A 24,876-nucleotide genomic window follows, 5' to 3' on the forward strand; every position below is an offset into this window, starting at 1 on the left:
ATGTGCGCATTTTAAACAATCCGTCCCCTCGTCGGCACATGCAACTGAACAATCTAACATTAAACCACCTCATCTCTCGATATCAAAATTAAATGCTCATGGGGTAACACAAAAGAGCGACTTGAAGTTAGTTCAAACAAAACGAAAGGAGTGATATAAAGACTGGACGGGAATTGCTTTGCGCAACCCCAAAACATAAACTAGTGGTACAGATATACTGATACATGGTACTCGTGACACATGCCCGAGTAGATATCAAAACGAGCCAAGCTAATGAAGAGATTAAATGGTTGTAATCAACGAGAAAGAGACAACTCCAAAAAGTCCAACTTTTGTGATAAAACAAAAATGAGGCTTCATATCCGTATTAAATCCGCACGCGAATATAAAAACTCGATACCACTTGTGTTTTACGCACTCCGGTTGAACAGAGAGAAAATGTACTGGAACAGCTTCCCAAGGATCGACGTCGAGATATAGTTGTACAGCTTGTCGATGATACCGGGTTCCTTCGTCTTGGTACCAGTAGCAAATCCTGAAATCGGGGCAGGAACAGGCTCTTCCTCCTCCGTCACATGCTCAGGAGCAGAGATCGCTACAGCCACGTCCTTTCCGCTCGCGAGCGCCGCCGGCTCCGCAAGCTTGGGCATGCTCGGCACAATACCGGCGACAGCCGCAACCGCAGCGGAAGGCGCGGCGACCACAGCTTCCGCTAGCGACGCAGAAGTGGATGCAACAGCATCTACCGCGACGTCGGGAACAAGTTTCTTTGCAGCTTCCTCGGGTACCGGGGTGGACACCTCCGGGGTTGTGATATTCGTGTTGGCGGCCGACACGACACGCTCGAGACTCGACATTTCTGAGCGGGCGATGCCGCTCACTGGTTCGAACATCTCAGCCGCCTTCGAGGCGACTTCCTCAACCTTGGTCGCGGCGGTCTCAGTGGCAGCAGTTACGGTTTCAATGACAACTGTAGTAACCTCCGCGACTTTGTCCTGAACTGGTGCGACGGCGGTAGTAGCAGTCTCAGCGACCGCAGCGACGGTTTCCCCAACTTTTGCTTGACCGGGAGGGACAGCTTCCATGATGGTCTCGATGACAGCAGCAGCGGTCTCCTTCACATGTGAAGTAGCCTCCGCGACCTTGTCTTCCACCGAGACAACAGACGCAGAAGCAATCTCAGTCGTCTCTGCCGCTGTCTCCTCCACCTTCGAAGAAAGAGCCTCGGTCTCTGCCTCAACAGTCTCGGTAATAGCTTCCGCGTCAGCAGTAGTCTCAGTGATCACGCTCTCATCAGCGGCAGCGGCAGCCTGCTCGACGGTAGCAGGTGCAGTTTCGACGACAGCGACAGTCTCGACTTCCTTGGGGGTCTCGACCATGACATACTCGTGCTCCTCAGCAGTGGGGGCCGGCTCCTCGACGGGAGTCGGTGCTTCCTCGACGGGCTTCTCGACAGCAGGTTCCTCAAGGGCCGCAGGTTCTTCGACAGCGGCGGGTTCCTCGACTTTAGCAGGTTCCTCAACAGGAGCAGATTCCCCCACTTTAGGCTCGACGTAAAAGCACTCCTGCTTAACATGAATGACGCTGTTCTCGTTGCCATTATCCCAAACTGCGCACGAGTTAGCAACTTCGGCGACTACATAGCACCACAACCCAGAACTCCACCCTTCTCAAAACATACCAGTCTCGGCACCAGGAGCAAGAATCCAGTTCCCGTCCACAACGTACTTATACGCATAGCTCTTGCCATCTTGGAGCACCAGGCACACTTGGAACTTGTCGCCGACACACTCCATCGGCGTCGGCGTCCACGAGTTGAACTCGCCCGCGACCGCGACCGTACCGGTGCTAAAGTCGGCGGCAGGGACGTAGGTGAAAAGAACGGGACCTTCGGCTGCCATTGTGTGCGCGTACAAGGTAGTGTGTGCGATGGGCGAGTGTGACGAAAAGCTAGAATGGGTGGCTCGGGGAGTGTTTGTTGTTGTGTGTCGACGATGGGACTTTGGTGTGTGCTCCGCAGCTGCTCTCACCGGCACTTCCCGCTTCACGGGAGTTCTCTTCTACAGGTCCCCACTGCCATTACTACATCCTACTCAACGTCTATGCTTAGCCTACATCAATAATTTCACTTGCTCTCGAACTCTCACCAGCTCGCGAACTGCGTCGAGCTAATGCCTACGCGGTCCTGAAAAGTCGTCTGATAAGTCGATTCCGAGACACCTAACCCTCGCTGCACTGTTCGATAACGCATGCGCCGCACATATCACATGACATTGAACATCTAAACTCTATCTACTTCGCACTTCCACTTCGCCGCTCAGCAGCCTCCCGGGCAAGCTCAACTAGCACATCCAACTCGCCCGTGCTCGCACACATGTCCCAGAACATCGATGATCCCGCGCCACGCTGCAGCAGTGCATGCGGCGTGTCATATTCCGCAACCTTTCCAGCGTCGAGCACGAGTATCATGTCGTAATCGATGATCGACCTCAGTCGGTGCGCAATGGTGAGCACCGTGCTGCTTTTGAATTCTGCACGCAGCGCATCCTGGATCTTCATGTCGGTCTCGTAATCAATTGACGCTGTCGCCTCGTCGAGCACAATTACCCGCGGACGCGACAACAGAGAGCGCGCGAGGCAGACGAGTTGCCGCTGCCCTTGCGATATGTTACCACCGGATTCCGAAAGCATGCTGTCAAGACTCTTGAACACGTTCACCGCCTGAGCCATCTTACTCCGCTCTATGGTACTGCTGCTGTTCGATGACGCGCCGCAGTTCTCGCTCTCATCATTGACCAAGTGCACGTACCGCAGAACTCCAAAGATCTCTTCATCAGTATACTTTCCAAACGGATCTAAATTCGACCTCAACGACCCGGAAAACAGCGTCGGATCTTGCGGGATAATCGCTAACGCCTGCCGTAAATCTCGCAGCCCGATCTTGGAGATATTAACCCCATCAATCTTGATATACCCTTGCTCGGCCTCCAAGAACCGGAATAACGCCGACGCGATTGTCGATTTTCCCGCGCCTGTGCGTCCAACGATGCCCACTTTCCACCCTGCCTTTACATGAAACGAAACGGCGTCAATCGCGCGAGGAATATTCTTCGCGTACCGCAACGCCAAGTCGTGTACCTCGATCTCGCCATGTGCAGGCCATCCGCTTGGCGTTCGAAATCCCTCAATCACCGCAGGTGCTTCCTGCTCGATCTGCAGATACTCGTGCACGCGCTCAACCGCATTCATATTCATCTCATTCGATGCGCGCAACAGAATCAATAATCGCATGTTATCCGTAAACGTAATCGCGTAGGTTAAACACAGCCCCGCCAACCCGGCCTCGATCTTACCGCGGCTCAGAAGCAAACACGCACTCGTAGCCGTCGCGATAAAACCACCGACCATCTCGATCCGCAATGACATCCACCGACTGCACGCCCACATCGCGCCGTAGGGCCGATTGTTCGTATCAATCTTGAACATTCCCGTACGCAGAAATCGACGCTCGTGACCAAACGCTCTGATCGTGCAAATGCCGTCCAAAGTCTCACCGAAATGCTGATAAATTGGACTTCGTGTAACTGATTGCAGTCGCTTCAGCTCACGCGACGAATTCACATAATAGATATTGATGTAATGGAACACCGCAGCGACCACTGCCCCGACGACGAGAAACTGCGGTACGACGCTGCTGACTAGGATCACAATCACAACAATCATCAATGCGCTGTGCACGAGAAACAAAAACTCAACAGCAATTTGGCGATCAATCGATTCGATATCCTTGGAAAATCTGTTCATGATTCTCCCAAGCGGAGTGATATCGAAGAACCGCGGCGTCGCGTAGAGAACTCTTTGCAGCAGTTGTTCGTATAGTACCTTCGATGCCTGCAAACCGCCGTAAAACATCGTCCACTCACGAACACACGAGGAGAGCAGGTACACAAGTGATATAATTCCGTAAATAATGAGGTAATAGAGCGGTCCATGAGTCTTCTCAGAGGACGACGAGTCAGTTGACCACCGCTCAATCCAAACTGACTGCGCAACGTATCCGAATTGCTGAAACATCATGAGGAAGATCGCAATCGCCCAGAACAAGAACCCGCCCATGCTCTGCAGGTACAGTTTGTAAACATCCCACTTCACCTGCCCGGTCTCTTGGAACTCGTCCCATCCGCCATCGGCATCCACCACTTGTTGTTCTGCGGACGGTAATATCTCATCCACGTCGTGCTGCTCGATCTTACCTTCATCCGTAACAGGTTGCTTCGCGACCTCGGTCAAGGCGTCAACCCCGTGCGACTGGAATCCGAACTCGACCGGCGTATTAATACCACTTGCGCGCGCGGACAATGCGCGCATCAGCGCTGCCTCGCTGGTCACAATACCACTGGCAAGCGCCTCCATCGGCGTTCCCTGAAACTCGACCGCACCGTTCTTCAATGCGACAAGGTAATCAGCGGAACTCAATGTTAACGCGGTATTATGTGACACGAGGATACATGTCCGTCCATCCATCAGTGGTCCTCTGATACCTTTATCGTAAATAGCAAGCGCGCTCGAGGAATCAACTGCGCTTAAACAATCATCGAGCAAAACATGCCGCGCACGAGAATATAGCGCACGCGCAAGCGAGATACGCTGCTTCTGACCGCCCGACAACGCGATGCCCTTCTCGCCGACCTTGGTCTGATCGCCAGCGCTAAGAATTTGCAAATCGCGTCGCAATGCACTAGCGTCAAGACACGCGTCATAACGCATAACCTCGAGCTCCGCTCCGAACAAAATGTTCTCCTGAATCGTGCCATCAAGAATCCACGCCTGCTGCGAGCAATATGCGATGGATTCCGATAATCGAGTAACCGGATCAACCACGAAGGCATCCGCGCCAGTGCTGCCGGGTAGGTACACCCGACCTCTGAGATTCACCATCTCGCCAAGCAACGCCATCAGCAGCGATGTCTTTCCTGCACCAGTAGGCCCGATAATCACCGTCAACTTTCCAACTGGAAAATTCACATTCAAATTCCACAATCGAAACGTATCACCATGTGCATGCGAATCCCATACGAACGATGCGTCCTCAAAGCCGATATACGGGGCATCCTCCTCCCGTCGCCCGGAAAGTTGCTCATACTTCAGAGTGGACTTCTCGTTCATAAACCGGTGCAAGCGCGTTAGAGAGACCTTGGCGCTGATGATCTGCGCGACCATACCCGCCATCGCATCAAGCGGATTGCGCAGCATGTTGAACAATGCGACCGAACTAAACGCCTTCGCGGCGGTCAACTCCTGTTTCGCGATGAGGGTGTAGCAACCAAACGTCATAAATGCGCAGAATGTGGCGAAGCCGAACCAAGGAAACACGGCACATGCCCAGAACACGTACAGCGCACGCAGTTCCTTCATTTGATTATTACGAATGTTCATCAAGACTTGCTGAAAGCGGTCTTCCCAAGCTGAACAGACAGTCAATATACCGAGTGCGACAGAGAAGAGAGAACTTACCAAAATACTTGATAACCTTGATACTCTGAAAGACCTCGTTGATCCTCATCGCAAGTTTATCGCCTTGAATCAGAATTTGCGTGTTATAATGCGCAAACATCTTTGATACATAATAATTCGCGCGCACGACAACAGCCATCCCCAACACACCGGCAAGCGAACTGGGTCCCATGTTCCGGTACAGTAACGTCAACGCAACGAATATCATGGTGAACCCATTGAAAAATCGGTGCAAATCAGCGCAGGTGTCGGATATTGTCGACGCGTCGACCGACATGAGATTGATAATCGTGCCGCGTGTGAGCGGGCTAGTCGTGGCCGACTGCGCGGCGTCGTCTGTGGAGTCATTGGTATCATCACCTGCTTGGAGTTCGACTGTTGACGAATACTTCCGCGTCAATGCCTTCGCATAGATTTCCGAGATTAACAAACCGCGAAGTCTGATACCGACGCGACGAAAAACCCATACCGACATCGACGCACACATGCTGTATGCCATGGTAGCCACGAAGAGGATCAAAACATATAAAACCGCGGTGTATGTTGAATGCGGACCGTTGTCGCCGAGGTAGTCGAGGACATACTTTACCATGATAGTCGGAACGAAGGATAGGAACGCGCCGGCCATGGACCAGAATATGCCAAAGACGAAGTCATAAGAGAAGTATTTGAACAACGCTACAGAAAATGACGCGTTTTCCCTGTCCAGAATTAGTTAAGCTCCAAATAGCACAATGCCATATACGTACTTGAACTCCTTGAACCCAGCAAGCGTGTAACTCGAACGCAAATCCTCGCTCAAGTCCCAAATATCCGCGAGCGCAAGCGTGCGCGTAGATCCCAGTGCAAGCAGCTTATTCACCCACGAATTTGTCATCTTGGAATATAACGACGCAGTCGTCTCTGGCCATGGCGTGAGTCCCTTAGTTACCTCGAGATACGCCGGCGGATTGCCAATCGGCGACATCATCGCCAGTGCGAATAGCCCGGCGAGAAGACACGGCTCGACGAGGATCAGAGGCAGGGGTAAGAGCGAGCCGCCGAGCTGCAGGAATTGGTGTGTGTGGAAGAAGGAGAGAGAGATTTGGATAATATAGATAAGCACCAAATTGATGGAAACTTTTGAAGCTAGACTACGGGAGGACGCGACTCTGAACCACGAGATTGCGAAGATGTATATCTGAGTTGTTAGTATGATTCATCAAAGTTACTCTAAACGTGCACATACCGAGAGAATCACACTGCCCCAGCCATACTGCGCCGTGTACGGTACTTGAGGAATCTTGCCAGCCACGTTAACACCAACGGCGGAGAAGAGATAGTAACCGATAAGAAGAACAGCAAGCGTGCGCTCAAAAAAAGATCGCACGGCAGCGCCTCTGTTGGGCACAAACACAAGCTCGACGTCGTCGCGTACGTCGAGGATCGAAGTAGTATCAAATGTCATCTCGGCATCTGCGGAAGTTCTATCACGGTCATCGACCGTAGTGAAGAGACGGTAGAGCTGATTCGACGCCGACGCAGCCTCGGTCGCAGAGTCTCCGTTAAAACACATGTCCGGGACATCATCTGCACGCAACCTTGAGAAGAACGCGCCGGTGGCCGTGAGCCGGTGACGAAGATATAAAGCGTACAAGGCTGGTGCGAGAAAGCATATCGACGCGAGGAGAACCAGCACAGGCTCAATGCCGAGTATAAATCTAGTGCGGAATATTCAGATCACAAGCACACACAGCAGCAGAAGCAGGTGTAGCACGCATACGGCTGAGAATATTGTGGGGTTTCAAGCGCTAGAGACACAGTGCGGCGCGACAGGAACATGGCGGGCCAAGGTCGCTATAGGCAGCGACAAGATAGCGGGTGCTTGGGGGGAAAGCGTCAACGTGGCAAGATATACAAAGATCGCATAGGACAGTGCACAGTCAGATGGGTCGCGTCCAGACAGCAAGCTGTGCAGGAGAGAGGCGCGCAGAGTCCATTGTATAATCAAAGTGGGTTAGTCGCCGATCAGACTAGGGAAGCCCCTGAGCCGAGCGGCGGGCTAGTTAAACCTAGATGAAGCCTTGCAGCACACAGTCACGAAATGTGAGTCATAGACTGGCGGTGACGCATTTGAGCGGCTGCCTAGTGGCCGGAGCAGAAGCAGAAGAGCAGCAGATCAGAGGGAAATAAGTCAGCGAAGGGGGTATGGATCAAGGTTGGGGGAAGTGGTGAAGAAGACAGCGGAGTGCCAGAGAGTGGATGCCTCACACGCAGGTCTCTCAGTCACGTGATACAATGCCAGCCAATCACGACCCGCAGAATTGAGCGCCGCACCGTAACTTCACGATCGCAAATCGAAGAACGCGACGCCCAACAGTGCCCGAAAGAGAGACCCTCGCACCAAGTAACACTCAGCACACACAACCCAGCATGTCGTCTTCGATCCTGCGCGTTATCCGTAACGCCCGCCGCATCGGCTTCAAGGACTACTTCAACCAGATGAACACCATCGGCGATACCAAGTGGGGAACGTGAGTGCTCGGTTATGCGTCTTTGTCGCAGGATAGGTGCTAATGTATTATGCTTGTAGGCTTGTTGGAGTTGACGTGAGTTAATGCGCGGGTTGTGATATTATTTGGCTTGAATGGGGCTTACGCGAATAAAACCAGCGGTACGGCAACAAGTTCTTCGAGAACATTGACGAGGACGAGATTCACAGTACGCATACAACGATCCTGCGACACGCTTGAAGGTGATCTAACATGGCTATTTAGTGCGAACGCGATGGGTGGAGTACAAGGAAAAGTACTACGACGTCTCCCAGATAGAGCCCGGCTGGTGTGTATTTCCATTCACGATGCGACACGTTCGAGACTAAGACGTGGCAGGCACGGCTGGCTAGGCTACCTGGTCGACACTCCTCCAAACAGCTTGTCGGCGGATGCGACTTCGAAGCGCGGATACCCCACTCCGGCGGTGGTTCCGAACATGACGGGAACGCCAGGCGCGTACGTGCCATACTCGACGGTGAAGCCGAAGTTCTCGTCTTGGACCCCTATCGTGAAAGCACGAGTTTAGGGAGGAGAAGGGAGGAACGGTGACACAGAACTGAATACTAAAGAAACAGGGAAGAACAGTGGAACACACGCCACGACGGGTGTGAGATTGGGATACTGGTGTGAGAGTTGACATGTATAGACAGCAATATGTCACATTAGGGCTATCAACCTGCGATTTAATGATGTGCGATATAGACGCGTGCTATGAGGGATATTGCAGTCAACTAAGAATCAACTAGTTGGAGTCAGAGTCTTAGATATGGCTGCGGTGCGATGGTAAGACTACGTGAGCAATTCGCGAAGCAGGCTGCCTTTAAGCACACGGACGCCCTGCAGATATGACTCCCGCTGAAGACTCATCAGCTGCAAGCCTGCACGCCAGGCCGAGTGAGGCACTTATTTCCCCCCCAGGGCGAAACTCTCTATCAGCCACCGGCCCAAAAGGGCAGCGGAGGTGCTGCCCGCCGGGCGGTTGTGCGCATGCTGGTAGTGCGGAACGCATTAGCGGCGACATCACAGACGGCGGTCTCAGCACGCTGCCAACAGCCGGACCGTGATATCTAGACGCTGGTGAGAGTGTGCGCTGGCGTAGGACAGGTAGCAGGTGGAGCAGAAGAGAGGAACCAAAGAGCGCGATAGGGTCTCCGTGCGGCGACCCAAGCGCAGCAACCGACGCAGCGGGCAGCAGTCAAGCGGGTCGGGGCCGCTAAGCGGTGCGCTAGGCGCAGCTCCAACTGACCCGGCGAGCGGCGCTCCGTGCGTCTGAGCGGGTCGTGGTGCGACAGCGCCCAACTTGTGGAAGATAACAGGCACCGCGGGTCAGCCGGTGTCTGATAGAGATCGCTACTATCGACCAGACAATGAAGAGAATGAGAGAAGAGAGAAGGATCCAGCGAGAAGGTGATGTAGAAATTGAGAAAGAGCAATCTAAGTGGCGACGGACGCGAAGATGGCCGCAGACGGCGCAATTGAGCCAGACCAAAAGCAGCGGTGGTCGCCATGTCGCGTCCCGTCGCGAGTCGCGAGTCGTCACTGAAGATCCCCACTCAGCAACACCATCACTGCGTCCGCGACCACGGCCACACTCCAAGGTCGAAGCATTGCATACTCACTACTCCACTGGTCCATGACTGAGTCTGCGAATCTACGATACAAGCAGCGCAGACAATCGTTTTTCCACGGAGCCTGACCCACAGTCGTGACCGTGAACCTTGAGCCGGCGTCCGACGCAACTCTATCGCGCCCCGCCGCAATCCTATTTCACTTCCTCGCTTTTCCCCTTCTCCTCTAGTCTTCCGCACCACCTCGACCACCCTCTCTTCCTCTCCACCCTCCCCCGATCGCCGCGTCGCGTCTGCCCTTCGCCCGCGTTCTGCCCGGTCTGCCTCGTCTACTCCCCGCCGGCGTGTCCCTCCGTGCTCCTCGGCGCTGCTTATCGCTATTCCACCACCGGCCAGCGGCCCTCTCTTCTCACCTCACCTGCCGTCCAGTTGACCGTCCATCATGGACGCGCTGCGCTGTCCCGCGCCCGTCTGGTCCCTCGATGACTTCAATCTCTGCTTTCGGCAGAGGTAAGTTTCCTCTCCCTTCCGTCGGCATTGACCGCATCCGCCGCACTCTCATCCGCTGACTCTTCTAGGTACCTTCAAATCTTCTTCCCGCTTCTCGCAATCGCCGTCTCTGGCTTCTTGCTCTTCTCCGACACCGCGAAGAAGTGGTGGACAGAGTCCGGCCGTGGCTACACCCAGCTCGCCGGCTCTGAGCGCCGAAATCCCTTTGCTGATGACAGCGCCGGCACTGCCCTGCTCGACGACGACGACGACGACGGCGACGATCTTCAGATCTACCGCCTCGCCACCGCCGACCCCAGTCGTGTCAATGGCGCCTACAACGAATCCCTCGATGGCGATGAGCCCATCCCTGAGGGCGCTGACGGCGACGACTTCAAGGTCATCGTCGTCAACCCCCGCGGCACTGGCCTGAGAATCGCGCTTGAAGAGGTTTTCCTCATGTCCGAGATTGTGTTACACGTTCTCGCAATTCTATCGCTGTTGTGGTACGCTCCAGCCCGCGAGGACTGGGAGCACTACGGCTTCCGCGCCCTCATCGGCGCGCTCTTTTGGGTCTACACCGCCTTCCTCGTCAACCTCAGACTGTCCAAGGACTCAGAGTTTGTACCGTCCCACATCTGGGCGCACATTTTCGCCTTGTACTCCTACTCCTGGATCTCAGCCTTGATCTCGTTCCGCTCCGCGGTCATCCACCCCTACCACTGGATCATCGACACCACCTCTGCCGTTGACTTCTTTCTCACCACTATCATTCTCGGGTTCGGTCTCATGATGAACACCTCACACAAGCCTATCTACATCGAGTCCCACCACGGCTACGACCCCAACCTCGAGCCCCTCGCCGGAATCGCTGCGAAGATGTCATTCTCCTGGGTCGACCCCATCATTTGGAAGGGCTACTTCAAGATTCTCACCATCCAGGACATCTGGGATTTGACCGAGAGCGATCGCGCTAACAAGATCCTCAAGGAGTTCCGTCGCGAGCTGAAGAACGCGTCGTTCCTTCTCGGCTTGATCCGCTATTTCAAGGTGCAGCTCATCATGGGTGTGTCCTGGTCCGTCTTCCATTCCTTCTTCGCATTCGTTCCCTCGATCGTCGTCAGGATTATTCTCGAGTACATCGAGAACCCGGAGCTCACCCCCCGCAACGTCGCCTGGATGTACGTCGCCCTCCTACTCTTTAGTTCATTTATGAACGCCATGGGTAACGGCCAGGCGCTCTGGAACGGTCGCCAGATTTGCATCCGCATCCGCGCTATTGTTATCGGCGAGCTATACGCTAAGGCTCTCCGTCGCAAAGCCAGCGCTGGACCTCCTCCTGCTGAAGGTGAAGCTGCCGAGGCTGCCATCGCCGCCGGCGAGGCCCCAGCTGAGGACACTGACATCGGTGGCATCATCAACCTCATGGCCGTCGATGCCTTCAAGGTTGGCGAGATCGTCGCATACATGCACTTTTTGGTCGGCGGTATTGTCATGATCATCCTCTCGCTGGTCCTGCTTTACCGTACTCTCGGCACCGCCGCCTTGGCCGGCGCGTTCACCATGATCTCGATCCTTCCCGCGCACTACTACGTCTCCAAGGTCTTTGGTCAGACCCAGAGCGATCTTATGAAGGCCACCGATAAGCGCGTTCATAAGACCAACGAGGTCCTCAGCAGCATCAAAATCATCAAGTACTTTGCATGGGAAGCGCGTTTTTACGACAATGTCAACGAGGCCCGAGAGGAGGAGCTCAAGATGCTCTATAAGCGTTTCTTCATCTGGGCTGCGTCGTCTATCCTCTGGTACGGTGCTCCAATCATGATTACCCTTGTCACCTTTGGCTTCTACACTCAGGTTCTCGGTTTGTCCATGACCACTCCGGTTGCGTTCTCTGCCCTTGCGCTTTTCAACCTGATGCGTATTCCCCTCGACCAGCTTGCGGAGATGTTCACCAACATGCTCCAGTCCAAGACCTCCATCGAGCGTATCCAAGAGTTCTTGAAGGAGACCGAGACCGAGAAGTACAAACAGCTCGTCGCGCAGCAGAACCGCACGGCCACCTCCCCCACAATCGGCTTCGAGAATGCGACCTTCACCTGGGGCTCCACGGGCGGACACGAGTTCAAGCTCGAGAATCTCAACATCGAGTTCAAGCTTGGCGCACTCAACTTGGTTGCTGGCCCCACCGGCGCTGGCAAAACGTCGCTTCTCATGGCTTTGTTGGGCGAGATGTCGCTCGTCTCCGGATCCGTGTTCCTTCCCGGAATCACTGTCTTTGGCGAGGAATGCCCCGTCGACCCCGAGACTGGCTTGTCCGAGTCTGTTGCGTACTGCGCGCAGCAGGCATGGCTTCTGAACGACACCGTCAAGAACAACATTCTCTTCGGCAACTCCTTGAACGAGGCGCGCTACAAGGCCGCCATCACCGCTTGCGGTCTTGTTCGCGACTTTGAGATCCTCGAAGGCGGCGACGAGACCGAGGTCGGCGAGCGCGGTATAGCGCTTTCTGGTGGTCAGAAGCAGCGCATCTCCCTCGCGCGCGCTCTGTACTCTCCGGCTCGCTACCTCCTACTCGATGACTGTCTCTCTGCCGTCGACTCGCATACTGCGGTATGGATCTACGAGAACTGTATCATGGGCCCCATGATGTTTGGCCGCACCGTGATCCTCGTCTCGCACAACGTCGCTCTCACCCTCACCGGCGCCGCGCACGTTATTTACATGGAAAAGGGTATGATCGTGCAGCAAGGCAAGGCAGAGGAGATTGTCAACGCCGGCCATTTTGGAGAGGATGAGCTCATTCGCGCGTCCGCGTCTAAGGCACAGTCCCGGGATATCTCGCGTTCGCAGTCCGTCGCCAACCTCAAGAAGGCTGTCGACATTGCACATGCTGTGGAGGTGGAGGCCGAGGCCGAGATCGAGGCTGCTGCTGAAAACTTTGTCGCAGCCAACGGCGGCACGAGCACGACCACCACCAGCAAGGATAAGAAAAAATACAAGCTTGTGCTCGCCGAGGCGCAGCAGACTGGTACCGTCAAGTGGTCTGTTTACATGGTGTATCTGAAGGCGCTCGGCAGCTTCTGGTTCTGGTTCTTCACTGCGCTCGCGTTTGGCGTGTTCCAGTATCTCAATGTTGGCCAGTCGTGGTGGATCCGTGTCTGGGCCGCTAATATGCCTGCTCCGGACTCGATCGGTGCAACTGCTTCGAGGCTTGCAAACAACCAGGCCATCTCCTCGATTGCCATGTTCAGTGTCGCCAAGGTCACCGCCGCTCGCGACCAGATTGTCGTCGTCAAGGATGTTTACATGTCGTCGTTTTCGGACCGCACCACGGCATTTTACCTTGGTGTGTACGGTATCTACACGGTTTGCTACTTGGTCATGTGTTTTTTGCGTGAGGGCTTTGTCTTTTTAGGATCCCTGCACGCGTCGCGAGTGCTGTTTGAGGGTCTTCTGCACAAGGTCATGCGCGCGCGCCCCCGCTTCTTCGATGCTACCCCGATTGGTCGTATCATGAACCGCTTCTCGAAAGATATGGAAATCACCGATCAAGAGGTCGCTCCCGTTTTTGTTTCTCTGGCGCACGCTGTGCTCAACATCATAGTCATCGTCTTGATCGTCACCTATATCATGCCCATGTTTCTCATCGCCGCGATCATCATCACCGTGCTGTTCTGGTTTATCGTGACCTTCTTCCTCGCGTCCTCCCGAGAGATCAAACGCATGGAAGCTGTGACTCGGTCGCCTATCTACCAGCACTTTGGCGAGACCCTCGTCGGCGTGACCACTATTCGCGCGTATGGGTACGAGGACCGTTTCTTGCGCGAGAACGAGGAACGCATTGACAACAACAATCGCCCGTTCTGGTCGGTTTGGGCGTGCAACCGCTGGATGAGTTTCCGTGTTGACGTTGCCGGTTCGCTTGTTTCTTTCTTCGCGGGTATATTTGTGATCATGTCTATCGGCAAGATCGACTCTGGACTCGCGGGCCTGTGCATGACTTATGCCGTTATGTTCACGGATTCGTTACTGTGGTTCGTGTGGCTGTACTCGATGAACGAGATGAACATGAACTCAGTCGAGCGTATTGATGAGTACATGTACATCGAGGAGGAAGCGCCCGAGGTGATCCAGAACTCACGACCGCCACACGGATGGCCCGCCAAGGGTGCCATTTCGGTCGAGAACCTGTCGCTGCGGTACGCTCCAGGTCTGCCGATGGTTATCCGCGACGTGACGTTTGAGGTGAAGCCTACGTACAAGATTGGCATCGTCGGACGCACCGGCGCTGGCAAGTCCACGATTGCGTCGGCGTTTTTCCGGTTCTTGGAAGCTGAGACTGGCCGAATTATGATTGACGGGATCGATATCGCAAAGATCGGTCTCAAGGACCTGCGGTCGTCGATCACCATCATCCCACAGGACCCGACACTCTTCACTGGCACGATCCGCTCGAATCTAGACCCGTTCGACAACTACAGCGACGAGGAAGTGTTCCGGTCACTTGCTCGTGTGCACCTGATCGACGCTATTCCGAACCCGAACGAGGAGGAGTCCTCCTTGAGCGTGGTCGAGCGCCACAAGCGGCGAGTTATTCCATTTTACGACCTCTCCAACCCCGTCGCCGAGGGCGGCAATAACCTCTCACAGGGTCAGCGCCAGCTGATGTGCCTCGCGCGCTCGCTTCTGCGCTCGCCAAAAGTGATCTTACTCGACGAGGCAACCGCGTCAATCGACTACAACACCGACGCCCAGATCCAGGAAACTATCCGCGAGGAGTTTGCCGATACGACAATCATCACCATCGCTCACCGTCTGCGCTCCATCATCGACTATGACATGATCCTCGTGCTTGATGCTGGCAACGTTAAGGAATTCGACCAACCGCATACCCTGCTGCAGAAGTCAGATTCCATCTTCCGGAGCATGTGCGAGAACAGCGGCGAGATGGAGCAGCTTGAGGAGCTCGCGCTGAAGTCGTTCACCGACAAGGCCGCCGCGCGCAACACGCAGATGAGTTAGGAGCATTTTGATAAATGGACAGCACTAAAATGGGGAGAACGAATTTTTTTTGAACATAGTACTTTTTTGAACATAATTTTGTCTCTAGAATTTTGTTTTGGTCGCATATGTTGATTAGTAAATACTAGCAACCATTTTGATTATCAACTAAGAATATCTTCCTCTAGGAAACGTTCAAGCATGTCCTTGCCGAGTGGTGAGTATATAATCTCAGTTCCGAGCTGGTCTTTCGTCGATGCGAGCATCTCGTGCTCGAGGAATTCAGTCAGCATGGTACGGAAATTAAGCTCATTGGTGGCGATGAACTCCTCGGAGCATTGTTGGTATAATTGTTTTGATTCCATGCCATAGCGCGCGGGATCGCTAGAGTCCTGCGACGGCGCGTCCACCATGGATTGTAGTTGGTGCGCGATCAACACACGATATAAACCCCGCGCGTTGGAGGTCAGACTTTCAAGCACATACCGAATCCCCGCCGCGTCGCGTGCCGCGTCCGCAGTCCTATTCCCTCCCATGCCCTTTCCTCGACCTGGTCCGATAGCAGCCCAGTCCGCGAACGAGGTCTCGACAGTGTACGCGGCGAACGTACTCGCGTCGTGCCATATGAAGCGCAGAGACGAGAGCTTCGCGGAGTCCCAGAGGAGAGGGGCGTTGATGTGGTCGACCGTCGCGACGATGCGAATGTACGGGTGCCTCGCGAGGCGTGCGAAGACGGAATGTGTGCGGTCGTTGCGGAAGGAGGCGCCGTCGATGTTGTGAATTAGTAGTATCAATTTCATGTTGGCGGGGGTAATGTTTGTGCTACAACTGTCGTCAGAAGAGGTGGAGGCAGAGGCGCTCTTCATGATCACAGCCAGCGCGTCGGGAATAGATCGCGGTAATCGCACACGCGTGGTATCTAATAATGCCTGCGCTATGCTCAAGAGTACATCGCGAATTGTAATGGAAGGGTTATACCCGTTGACAACCAACACATCCGCCGTCTCTCCACACTGTTCATTCACGAATTTCAGCGCAAGCTCACGCTTAGATCCAAGACCGTAGAGCAACACATTAAACCCCTGTACGAGCTCGAATCGCCATTGCGCGAACGCGCGTGTTGTATACCCATCCTCGAGCCCTCGTCGCGCCGAGGCAGTATGTTCCTCAGCATGCCTCGTCGCGCGCGCGTATTCTTGCTGCGAGATATATGGGAGCGTAGAGATTAGGTTTGTTGATAACGCGGATTTAGAGAGGTGTTGGTCGAAGTATCCCTCGGCCCCGTCGAGTACAATCGCGTAGTTGCGCGATTTATCGACATATGGTTTCTTCGGGCTGTGTGTGAGCGCAGTATTAGGTGCAGTGCGTTTGCGTGGTTTGGTCGGAGTCACCGGGGCGACGAGTTCGTCGTCGGAGGGGAGGACATGCTGAACATTGTCGTTGGCGTGGTCGTAGTCATCGCCATTGTCACTTGGGTCATCGTCGTCATCGTCGGGGTCGCTCTGCGGAGGGTGCTCGATCACTACGCGATTGAAGTCGAGCGGTGGCATTAGCTGCTTCGTCAGAGCCGGTGCATAGAGCAATTCACTTGCGATGTGAATTGAAGTGGTGATGATTTTGGAAGAGCCTTTCAACCGCGCGCCAAGCGGCTTCAAATTTCGTTCGCCGCACTCTTCTTCACCAGTTTCACGCCCCCTCAAACATCTGTCATGTCGCGTTCGATACGACTCTGCTCCGAGAGCACGGCGACGTCGCTGGCTTTCAATACCCGCCGCTTTTACTCTCCCCGCGCAGCGCACAGAGTTCCTGACAAAACCCGTTTCGTGCCGCTCTCAGGCACTTACCCGCAGGGCTACTACGTCAACGGTACGCATGTCGGTGTCAAGAAATCCGCTGACGCTCGCGACCTAGCTGTGATCTACTCCGCAACGCCCTGTGCCGCCGCGGCGGTTTTTACCACGAACGCGTTCAAGGCCGCACCGGTGCTGGTGTCGAAGGAAGTGCTTGTGAGTCATGCCGGCGCAGGAGTGCGTGGGATTGTGGCCAACAGCGGGTGCGCGAACGCAGTTACAGGCGAGGGCGGGCTTGCGGATGCGTGGGCGATGAGTGCAACGCTTGACGAGGCGATAACCGGAGCCAAATCTACATCGCCATCGTCGTCGTTGGTGATGTCGACTGGCGTCATTGGTCAGCGTCTTCCCATCGCAAAGATCCTCGCTGGCATCCCAGTCGCTGTAGCAAGCGCAGGCAGCGACCACGACGCATGGATTGCTACCGCGAAGGCGATCTGCACGACTGACACCTTTCCGAAGCTCATGTCGACTGAGTTCGCACTTAATGGAACTACATACCGTATCGCCGGGCTCGCGAAGGGCGCCGGCATGATCCATCCTAACATGGCGACGTTGCTTGCATTTTTTGTCACCGATGCGCCGGTTACACCAGGTGCTTTGAGAGAGATTCTTAAGTACGCCGTGGACAGGAGTTTTAACGCCATTTCCGTTGACGGAGACATGTCGACGAATGATACTCTAGCCGCGCTCGCGAATGGCGCGGCAGGAGGTCTTACCATCGACGTAGGCTCCCCAGGCTACGACGTGGTCAAAACCGAGATGACCTCCTTCGCGGAGAACCTAGCACAGCTCATCGTCCGTGACGGTGAGGGCGCGACCAAGTTTGTGACCATCAACGTTGAAGACGCCGCCACCTACGCCGACGCAAAGAAAATCGCATCCGCAATAGCGCAATCTTCCCTCGTCAAAACCGCGCTGTACGGCGAGGACGCGAACTGGGGCCGTATCACCTGTGCCATCGGTTACGCCGACGTGCCTGTCGACCCGCGCGCAACCAGTGTGTCGTTCATGCCCACCGACGGCTCGCCGGAACTGAAGCTGCTCGTAAACGGTGAGCCCGAGTCCGTCGACGAAGCTCGCGCGAGTGAAATCCTTGCGCGAGAGGAGCTGGTGATCCGAGTATCGCTGGGGACAGGCAAGGGCCAGAGCGCGCGCTTCTGGACGTGTGACCTCTCGCACGAGTAAGTATATGTGTATTTACTCCGAGCGCGTAACGCTAATAGGCACAGGTACGTGACGATCAATGGCGACTACCGGTCGTAGGAGATGTAGAGTTACCTAAAAAGGCAAAGGCCACGTCGTGGCCTGCCAACCCTAGCCCTTCGCCCTGGGCGCACAATTCGACCCACCAAAACATTCTGCTTTTCCCTCTTCTCCAGCTTCATCAACCGCATCCTCATCCCCAGTTCTTACCAAGAAGACACGTTCTGCCGTCTGTGTCCGTAATGAGTGGCCGTAAGTTGGTCGTGCTATGTGTTTTCTGATGGTACTGCCTGTACCGCCGTCAGAGGAGCCGCGCTAACAAATGCGACGACAGTCCGCTTCCTCGATCTCGTGAAGCCTTTCTTGCCCATCCTCCCCGAGGTCGCGGCCCCGGACCGCAAGGTACGTGGTGGATGGTGTACTATGTGCGTAATTGCGCTATCATCACCGCTGCTAACTCCCCCAGGTCCCCTTCGACCAGCGTGTCATGTGGACAGGTGTCACGCTGCTTATCTTCCTTGTCATGAGCGAGATTCCGTACGTTATCCAGTGGAATATCGCCTGGGAGCGAGTACTCATCGTTATTTTACAGACTTTACGGTATCGTGTCCTCAGACAGTTCGGATCCCCTGTGCGTAGCTATTCTATTCCCCGCCGTCGGCCCCGCTATCCGTCGTGATCTGTATAGCTAACCATCCCTCAGATTCTGGCTGCGTATGATGCTGGCTAGTAACAGAGGAACACTCATGGAACTCGGTATTTCGCCAATCATTTCCTCCGGAATGGTGTTCCAGGTATGTCTATCGCACTCCGTGTCACCGCCACATGCCAGCTCACTCCCTTCCTTAACCAGCTCCTCGGGGGCACCCATATTATCGACGTCAACCTCGACCTCAAGAGCGACCGTGAGCTCTACCAGACCGCCCAGAAGCGTACGTACTTTTGATACCACTATCGGTCGACGTCTGCTAACTCGTGTCAGTCCTCGCTATCATCCTCTCCATCGGCCAGGCCACCGTGTATGTCCTCACCGGCATGTACGGCCGCCCCAAGGACCTCGGTGCCGGCGTCTGCCTGCTCTTGATTCTTCAACTTGTCCTCGCCGGTGTCGTCGTCATCCTCCTCGATGAGCTCCTCCAGAAAGGCTATGGCCTCGGCTCCGGCATTTCGCTCTTCATCGCCACCAACATCTGCGAGCAGATTATCTGGAAAGCCTTCTCACCTACCACAGTTAACACAGGCCGCGGTACCGAGTTCGAAGGCGCGGTGGTCGGGATGGTCCATCTGCTCTTCACCCGCAAGGACAAGCGCCGCGCGCTTAAGGAGGCCTTTTACAGACAGAACCTCCCCAACATGATGCAGCTCTTTGCCACTGTTATCGTCTTCCTCACTGTTGTTTATCTCCAGGGGTTCCGCGTCGAGATCCCCGTCAAGTCCACCCGCGCCCGCGGCCCCTACGGCTCCTACCCTGTCCGCCTCTTCTACACGAGCAACCTGCCCATCATGCTCCAGTCCGCGCTCACCTCCAACGTCTTTATCGTCTCCCAGATCCTCTTTAACCGCTTCCCCGACAACTTCATGATCCGCCTTCTCGGCGTCTGGGAAGCCACTCCCGGCGGCGCACAGCTCCACGCCGTCGCTGGACTTGCATACTACATGCAGCCGCCCTTGAACATCTCCGAGGCCCTCAGCGACCCTATCAAGACATTCGTCTACATAACCTTCATTCTTACTGCCTGCGCACTCTTCTCAAAGACCTGGATCGAGATCTCTGGCTCGTCGCCCCGTGACGTCGCGAAGCAGCTCAAGGACCAAGGCCTCGTCATCGCCGGCCACCGTGAGGGCTCAATGTACAAGGAGCTCAAGAAAATCATCCCCACCGCCGCGGCGTTTGGTGGCGCGTGCATCGGTGCGCTCTCCGTGACTTCGGATCTTCTTGGAACCCTCGGCAGCGGCACCGCTATCCTGCTCGCGGCTACTACTATCTACGGATATTTCGAAATCGCCACAAAGGAGGGTCAGGGAATGGGTGACCTCTTTTGAGCGCACCATACGGAGACTGAAATAAAGCGACACTGTCGCGGAAATCATATACCTGAAAAGTCATACCTTTCATGATGAGCAAATACGTGTAATATATCAAGAACGAAGCGTGTATGTACGAGTCTGTGCTTATACATCTTAACAATACATCTGGTCATGCCATATAAAAAATTCTGTAAAGAGAGATGTAATGTGATTCGTCTGAGTTGCAAAATACAAAATAATAGGCAACAATGCAAAAACAAAGGTCCTGCCCGGATTCGAACCGGGGTTAGCGGAAGTCACCAATAAGCACATTAATGCTCATGATCAGAATCCGCTGTGATAACCAGCTACACTACAGAACCACCTCATGGCAAACTGCGGTGCACAATAAATCCAAACCCCTAAAACCTTCTAAAATAGTGGGAATTTATGCCTTCAGCGCATACTTTTGCTAGATCGGTCGTTGCTAAACTCCCACACAATTCTGCAAAGATCTGCCGACCACGAAGCCGTTCACAGTGTCATTGCTCGACTAGACAACTAACTATCTGCACCGGCTGTGGGGGGCTGTTTGCTGAGTTGGCTTGCTTCACGAGGTGGTATACGGTCTGCACCAGCGACGAGACAGCGTCGGCGAAGGCAGATCTAGCATCATGTCAATCGATTTTAATCCGGAGAACCACCTGCTCCTGGTACGTACGGCACGTCACTTCGCGCACGCCGGCCTCCGACTACAATGCGCCCCTCTAATACGCGTGATATAGGAGCAATCGCTGTTACGGCTACCGCAGCAGCAAATGCGACAGAATCTCAAGCTTGCGCAGAAATACATCGAGCGCGAGGTGACTTGTCTCACTACGTCTACAAATGAGCTCGTGAGCAACGTCCTCAATGGACACCACTCCGAAGACGTGCTCAAGCAGATCGACACGATGAGCGCGCGGCTGCACGGGCTTAAGAAGAGGCTTGAGGGGCTGAAGAAGGAGGAAGACTCTTTGATGCAGAAATCACGACTGCGCATTGCGCACCTGCAGGAGTTGTACGCGATCAACAGCGTCGACGAAGCGGAGTACCAAGCGTGGAACAAGATACGATTGCATAGGTTACTTGTCGACGATTTGTTGCGGAGCGGGTACTTCAAGACTGCGAACGCGCTGATTGACACGAATCCGGGGATCAGAGATCTGGTGGAAGTCGACGTGCTTGTTGAGTGCAAGCGCATTGAAGAACGGTTACGCGACGGAAGCACGGCCGAGTGCCTCACTTGGTGTCAGGAGAACCGTACACATCTAAAGAAAGTCAAGTCCTCGCTTGAATTCGAAGTCCGACTGCAGCAATACATTGAGTACGCGCGCGACGGCAACACACACGCAGCGATATCATACTATAAGAAGCATCTCGTCCCCATGACAGATGAGCACCTGGACTCCATCCTCCGCGCCTCTGGTATGCTGATTTACCCCGCCTCGATTTCTGTCGTCGCATCCGCTGCATCCTCTGCCACCTCCCGCTCTACATCCCCATCTCTGCTCGCAGATCCAGACCACACAAGCAGTCCATACGCGGACTTGTACTCCCCCGAGCGCTGGGGTTTTCTTGCCGATATGTTTGTCTCGACGCACCACGAGATGCATGCAATCACAATGCCATCGCTTTTACAAATCGCCTTATCTGCTGGCCTCTCAGCGCTCAAGACGCCGTCATGCAAACCGGGCTTACACCGTCCCATCGCGTTCGTGTCAAGCTACAATTCCTCACTATGCCCAATCTGCTCTCTCGAGCTCTCGGAACTAGCAAAGCCGCTTCCGTATGCACATCACGTGCGCAGTTCAGTGGACGCAGATCCGGTGATGTTACCGAACGGACGGATTTATGGACATCAGAGCTTGCTTGATTTTGCGGAAAAGTCGGGTATGCCTCCGGGACGAATTCGTGATCCGATGGCTACGGGCGAGTGGGATGATAAGGCAGCACGAAGGGTGTTCCCTAGTTAATAGTTTGGTCGCGGAGTCGCGCATTCGGTTACTTGCTTTTCTTGATATTTTTGAAATATTACTCGCTCTCATCATCCGAACTCTCTCTCTTCCTCTTCGGCTGGGATGCACGGCCCTTCTTCCCTTTCACGATAGCACCCTTTCCTCCTTCGCTGCTCGTATCCCTATTTTTCGTCTTCTTCTGAAACACAAACATCCGCGCGTCCCGTTCGTCCTGCTTCTTAGTCGTCTCTCCCACTCCAGAGGTACGCCGGTGCATGTATCCCTTGAAATTCGTCCACACAAATTTCCCACTCCGCACGGTTTCGAGGTCAAGTGCTTTGGCAAGACCGCGGAGGTTCCATAGACTGTATGGTAACCCTTCAAAGAGTGTAATTACGATAATGCCGGTCGGGGTGAGAAGCGGAATCGCGGATTTGAGGAAGCCAACGAGGAGCTCTAAGCACTGTTAGTGATCGAAATCAAGTAGGGAAGTGAGAGGAGTAAATACCTTGGTTTTGCCGCACATTGCGGTCCTGGTCCGTCATACCGCTACCGGTATGTGGGAAATTGAACACGATGCTCCCGAACTTGCGTGTACGAACGTGTTTAGTTCTGTTCAGCGCAGTGGCATCAACTTTGAAGAGAAGTTTCACCGATTCAGAAGCTAGCTTTTCCTTCTTCTCTCCGACTTCGTTCTCGTCAATGCCGGCGCTGAAGGTGAATTCATTGCTACTGTCATCATTATCTTCTTCATCTCCTCCGACAGTACCACCACCGATATATGTCTCCAAAAAATGAATATTTTCTGTAGCGGTATCGGGATACTTGGCAAGCACTTCCTCGCGCGCGTCGTATACCGTAGCTGTGATCTTTGATGGTGGCACAGAGTGCGGTCTCTGAAGCAAAGCGCATGTGAAGGAGAGGTCGCCTAGTCCGCTGTCAGCATCGACAATGTCATACTCTCCCACTATATAAATAAGTACCCTCGCCAACAAGTAGGATATCATCTCCGGATCGATAAAACTGTACCGGCTTGGCACTGTAACTTTCCGCTTTCATAGGATTCCCGCCAGCTGGTTTCGGATGCTGATGCTGCCGCTGCGTCTTTGCAGACTTGCGAATCTTGCCCGTTATCCCTCTCCTCTCTGGTATTTTTGCGCGTATGCTGCGCTGCGGCTTTGATCTCCGCGGCTTCATGGTAATGGAGGTGGTCGTGCTGCTCGTGATGGTGAGTGGGACAGTGGGAGTTTGCCCGCGCAGATTTGCGCAGCGTTCAGGGGGAGCCCCGTAGTGTGCGGCGAGTGCGGCTCGGAGCCAAGTTGCTCCGCACCGTCGTTTACACAAAGTCACGCCAGCACATTTCTTCCAGAGTATAAACCGGCGCTATGCCGCCTGAATCCCCTGCTCTCCACGTACCAGCGGTACTACCGTCAAGAGACGCTCACATCGCACCGCATAATGCAGATCTTCGCGCAGACAGTCGCCGGTAAGACGATCCCCCTCGAGGTCGACGCCGACGACACCATGCAAGACGTCAAAGCCAAGCTCCAGGCAGAGCAGGGCATTCCTTCCGAGGAGCAGAGTTTGATGTTCTCTGAGAATCAGCTTGAGGACGGGAATCCGCTCGCGAACTATCACAACCCGAAAATGCTGCGACGTCGTCGAATTTTGATTATACACGGCGCGGTGCTTACAGTCGTTGCGTTGCTGGTGTTCCACGGGTTCGCACTGCATTCGCGATATGCGCAGCGCACTTAGGGGCGATTACTCAGAGATTAATATCTCAGAGTCCTTCATGTTGTATTCGCATTGCGCCGGACGGGATCTCGAGATGCAATATCACATGCCGTGACTCGATACCGGATTTATTCAAGATTCACCTATTTCGCCTGAACATACTTCTATTTGGCTTTGCAAGAATTTTTAGAGTAGTCGCTAGCAGACTGTCTTATATGATGCCGTGAAGTGGCTCGCTTAAGACCGCCCCTCTACATATTTTGATGTTTCGTTCCTAACTACCTTCTACTGTTCGGTCTCAAAGTCTCTGTTTACTCTCCGGAGATTCCACAATTAGGACTTTTACATTGTGGCTATTATGATGTAAATGCAATATTACTAGACTAAAATAATTGTATCACTAACGTTCATAACTTCACCGCTTAATCTCGAGATTGAGCTCAGCATTCACGTGACGTAGATTCGATCTTGTTTCATAACCGTGGCAGCTGGTTGTAAATTAAAGCAGTGAACTTTTAATCCAGCATTTTGATACGATGTTATCAACAGCTGTGCGCGTCCAGTGCAAATCGCGTGCAGGGTACAGGCTAAACACGCGCGCGACGCGTCGCCGGCGGATCAGGACATCGATCAACTTCGTGCAGGGAGTATCTGCTACGCATCCGGCTCTGCGCAGCGGCAGCAACAGAATTCAGCATAACGCCTTAAATTAAAATACTCACTTGATTGTCCATAGTAGGCGGTAGCTACAGAGACCAGTTGGTGATGTCTTAAATTACCTAGACAACACGTCGATAGAGGCGCGTGATCCGTGTTTAATATCAACATGATATCGTGGTGACGTCACATAAAATCCATCAAAGAGTACTAAAGATATATTCTTAATGCTTTCTACCGGTACTGTATTGCTATAGTAATCGTGCTAATATCGGTCGTTGACAGTTCGGCGACGCGACGCGTATGGGCCTTA

The 24,876-nt window shown here is 54.1% G+C and overlaps 10 protein-coding genes and 1 non-coding gene across 11 annotated transcripts; 6 read left to right on the forward strand and 5 right to left on the reverse strand.

Moving 5' to 3' along the window:
* Positions 1-410: 410 nt before the first annotated feature.
* V1518DRAFT_425944 (uncharacterized protein) lies at positions 411-1,901 on the reverse strand (the record flags this gene model as incomplete). The annotated part of the gene is made up of 2 exons (XM_066905952.1): positions 411-1,609; positions 1,682-1,901. The coding sequence occupies 2 exons, from the start codon at positions 1,899-1,901 to the stop codon at positions 411-413; spliced, it is 1,419 nt and encodes a 472-aa protein (XP_066761588.1).
* A 226-nt stretch (positions 1,902-2,127) lies between these two features.
* On the reverse strand, positions 2,128-7,716 carry V1518DRAFT_412805 (P-loop containing nucleoside triphosphate hydrolase protein). Its single transcript, XM_066903177.1, has 5 exons — positions 7,277-7,716; positions 6,743-7,214; positions 6,264-6,694; positions 5,515-6,215; positions 2,128-5,465 (listed from the first exon to the last, which is right to left on the reverse strand). The coding sequence occupies exons 1-5, from the start codon at positions 7,333-7,335 to the stop codon at positions 2,293-2,295; spliced, it is 4,836 nt and encodes a 1,611-aa protein (XP_066761589.1). The 5' UTR covers positions 7,336-7,716; the 3' UTR covers positions 2,128-2,292.
* A 210-nt stretch (positions 7,717-7,926) lies between these two features.
* Positions 7,927-8,574, forward strand: V1518DRAFT_371042 (NADH ubiquinone oxidoreductase subunit NDUFA12-domain-containing protein; the record flags this gene model as incomplete). The annotated part of the gene is made up of 5 exons (XM_066901343.1): positions 7,927-8,027; positions 8,087-8,102; positions 8,166-8,214; positions 8,271-8,334; positions 8,385-8,574. 5 exons carry the CDS (start codon positions 7,927-7,929, stop codon positions 8,572-8,574), a joined length of 420 nt encoding a protein of 139 aa, XP_066761590.1.
* Positions 8,575-9,807: 1,233 nt separating this feature from the next.
* Positions 9,808-15,202, forward strand: V1518DRAFT_181096 (P-loop containing nucleoside triphosphate hydrolase protein). Its single transcript, XM_066900841.1, has 2 exons — positions 9,808-10,126; positions 10,195-15,202. Exons 1-2 carry the CDS (start codon positions 10,059-10,061, stop codon positions 15,128-15,130), a joined length of 5,004 nt encoding a protein of 1,667 aa, XP_066761591.1. The 5' UTR covers positions 9,808-10,058; the 3' UTR covers positions 15,131-15,202.
* V1518DRAFT_391531 (origin recognition complex subunit 2-domain-containing protein) lies at positions 15,163-16,892 on the reverse strand. Its single transcript, XM_066901765.1, has one exon. The coding sequence runs from the start codon at positions 16,657-16,659 to the stop codon at positions 15,274-15,276; it is 1,386 nt and encodes a 461-aa protein (XP_066761592.1). The 5' UTR covers positions 16,660-16,892; the 3' UTR covers positions 15,163-15,273.
* V1518DRAFT_412815 (arginine biosynthesis protein ArgJ) lies at positions 16,641-18,333 on the forward strand. The gene is made up of 2 exons (XM_066903178.1): positions 16,641-18,143; positions 18,192-18,333. The coding sequence occupies exons 1-2, from the start codon at positions 16,819-16,821 to the stop codon at positions 18,223-18,225; spliced, it is 1,359 nt and encodes a 452-aa protein (XP_066761593.1). The 5' UTR covers positions 16,641-16,818; the 3' UTR covers positions 18,226-18,333.
* On the forward strand, positions 18,334-20,454 carry V1518DRAFT_412819 (SecY subunit domain-containing protein). The gene is made up of 7 exons (XM_066903179.1): positions 18,334-18,417; positions 18,500-18,567; positions 18,632-18,702; positions 18,758-18,796; positions 18,869-18,959; positions 19,019-19,097; positions 19,148-20,454. The coding sequence occupies exons 1-7, from the start codon at positions 18,408-18,410 to the stop codon at positions 20,206-20,208; spliced, it is 1,419 nt and encodes a 472-aa protein (XP_066761594.1). The 5' UTR covers positions 18,334-18,407; the 3' UTR covers positions 20,209-20,454.
* On the reverse strand, positions 20,454-20,555 carry V1518DRAFT_t13. The gene has a single exon. It is a non-coding gene; the product is annotated as a tRNA-Gln (tRNA).
* A 291-nt stretch (positions 20,556-20,846) lies between these two features.
* Positions 20,847-22,187, forward strand: V1518DRAFT_371179 (CTLH/CRA C-terminal to lish motif domain-containing protein; the record flags this gene model as incomplete). Its single annotated transcript, XM_066901346.1, has 2 exons — positions 20,847-20,885; positions 20,958-22,187. 2 exons carry the CDS (start codon positions 20,847-20,849, stop codon positions 22,185-22,187), a joined length of 1,269 nt encoding a protein of 422 aa, XP_066761595.1.
* Positions 22,188-22,221: 34 nt separating this feature from the next.
* Positions 22,222-23,398, reverse strand: V1518DRAFT_412823 (uncharacterized protein). Its single transcript, XM_066903180.1, has 3 exons — positions 23,153-23,398; positions 22,678-23,097; positions 22,222-22,625 (listed from the first exon to the last, which is right to left on the reverse strand). The coding sequence occupies exons 1-3, from the start codon at positions 23,364-23,366 to the stop codon at positions 22,246-22,248; spliced, it is 1,014 nt and encodes a 337-aa protein (XP_066761596.1). The 5' UTR covers positions 23,367-23,398; the 3' UTR covers positions 22,222-22,245.
* A 229-nt stretch (positions 23,399-23,627) lies between these two features.
* On the forward strand, positions 23,628-23,927 carry V1518DRAFT_370518 (ubiquitin C; the record flags this gene model as incomplete). Its single annotated transcript, XM_066901325.1, has 1 exon — positions 23,628-23,927. The coding sequence occupies one exon, from the start codon at positions 23,628-23,630 to the stop codon at positions 23,925-23,927; it is 300 nt and encodes a 99-aa protein (XP_066761597.1).
* Between the last annotated feature and the right edge of the window lie 949 nt (positions 23,928-24,876).

The sequence above is a fragment of the Limtongia smithiae genome, assembly GCF_038497785.1.
Source record: "Limtongia smithiae strain NRRL Y-17922 unplaced genomic scaffold V1518scaffold_2, whole genome shotgun sequence".
NCBI classification, from domain to species: domain Eukaryota; kingdom Fungi; phylum Ascomycota; class Lipomycetes; order Lipomycetales; family Lipomycetaceae; genus Limtongia; species Limtongia smithiae.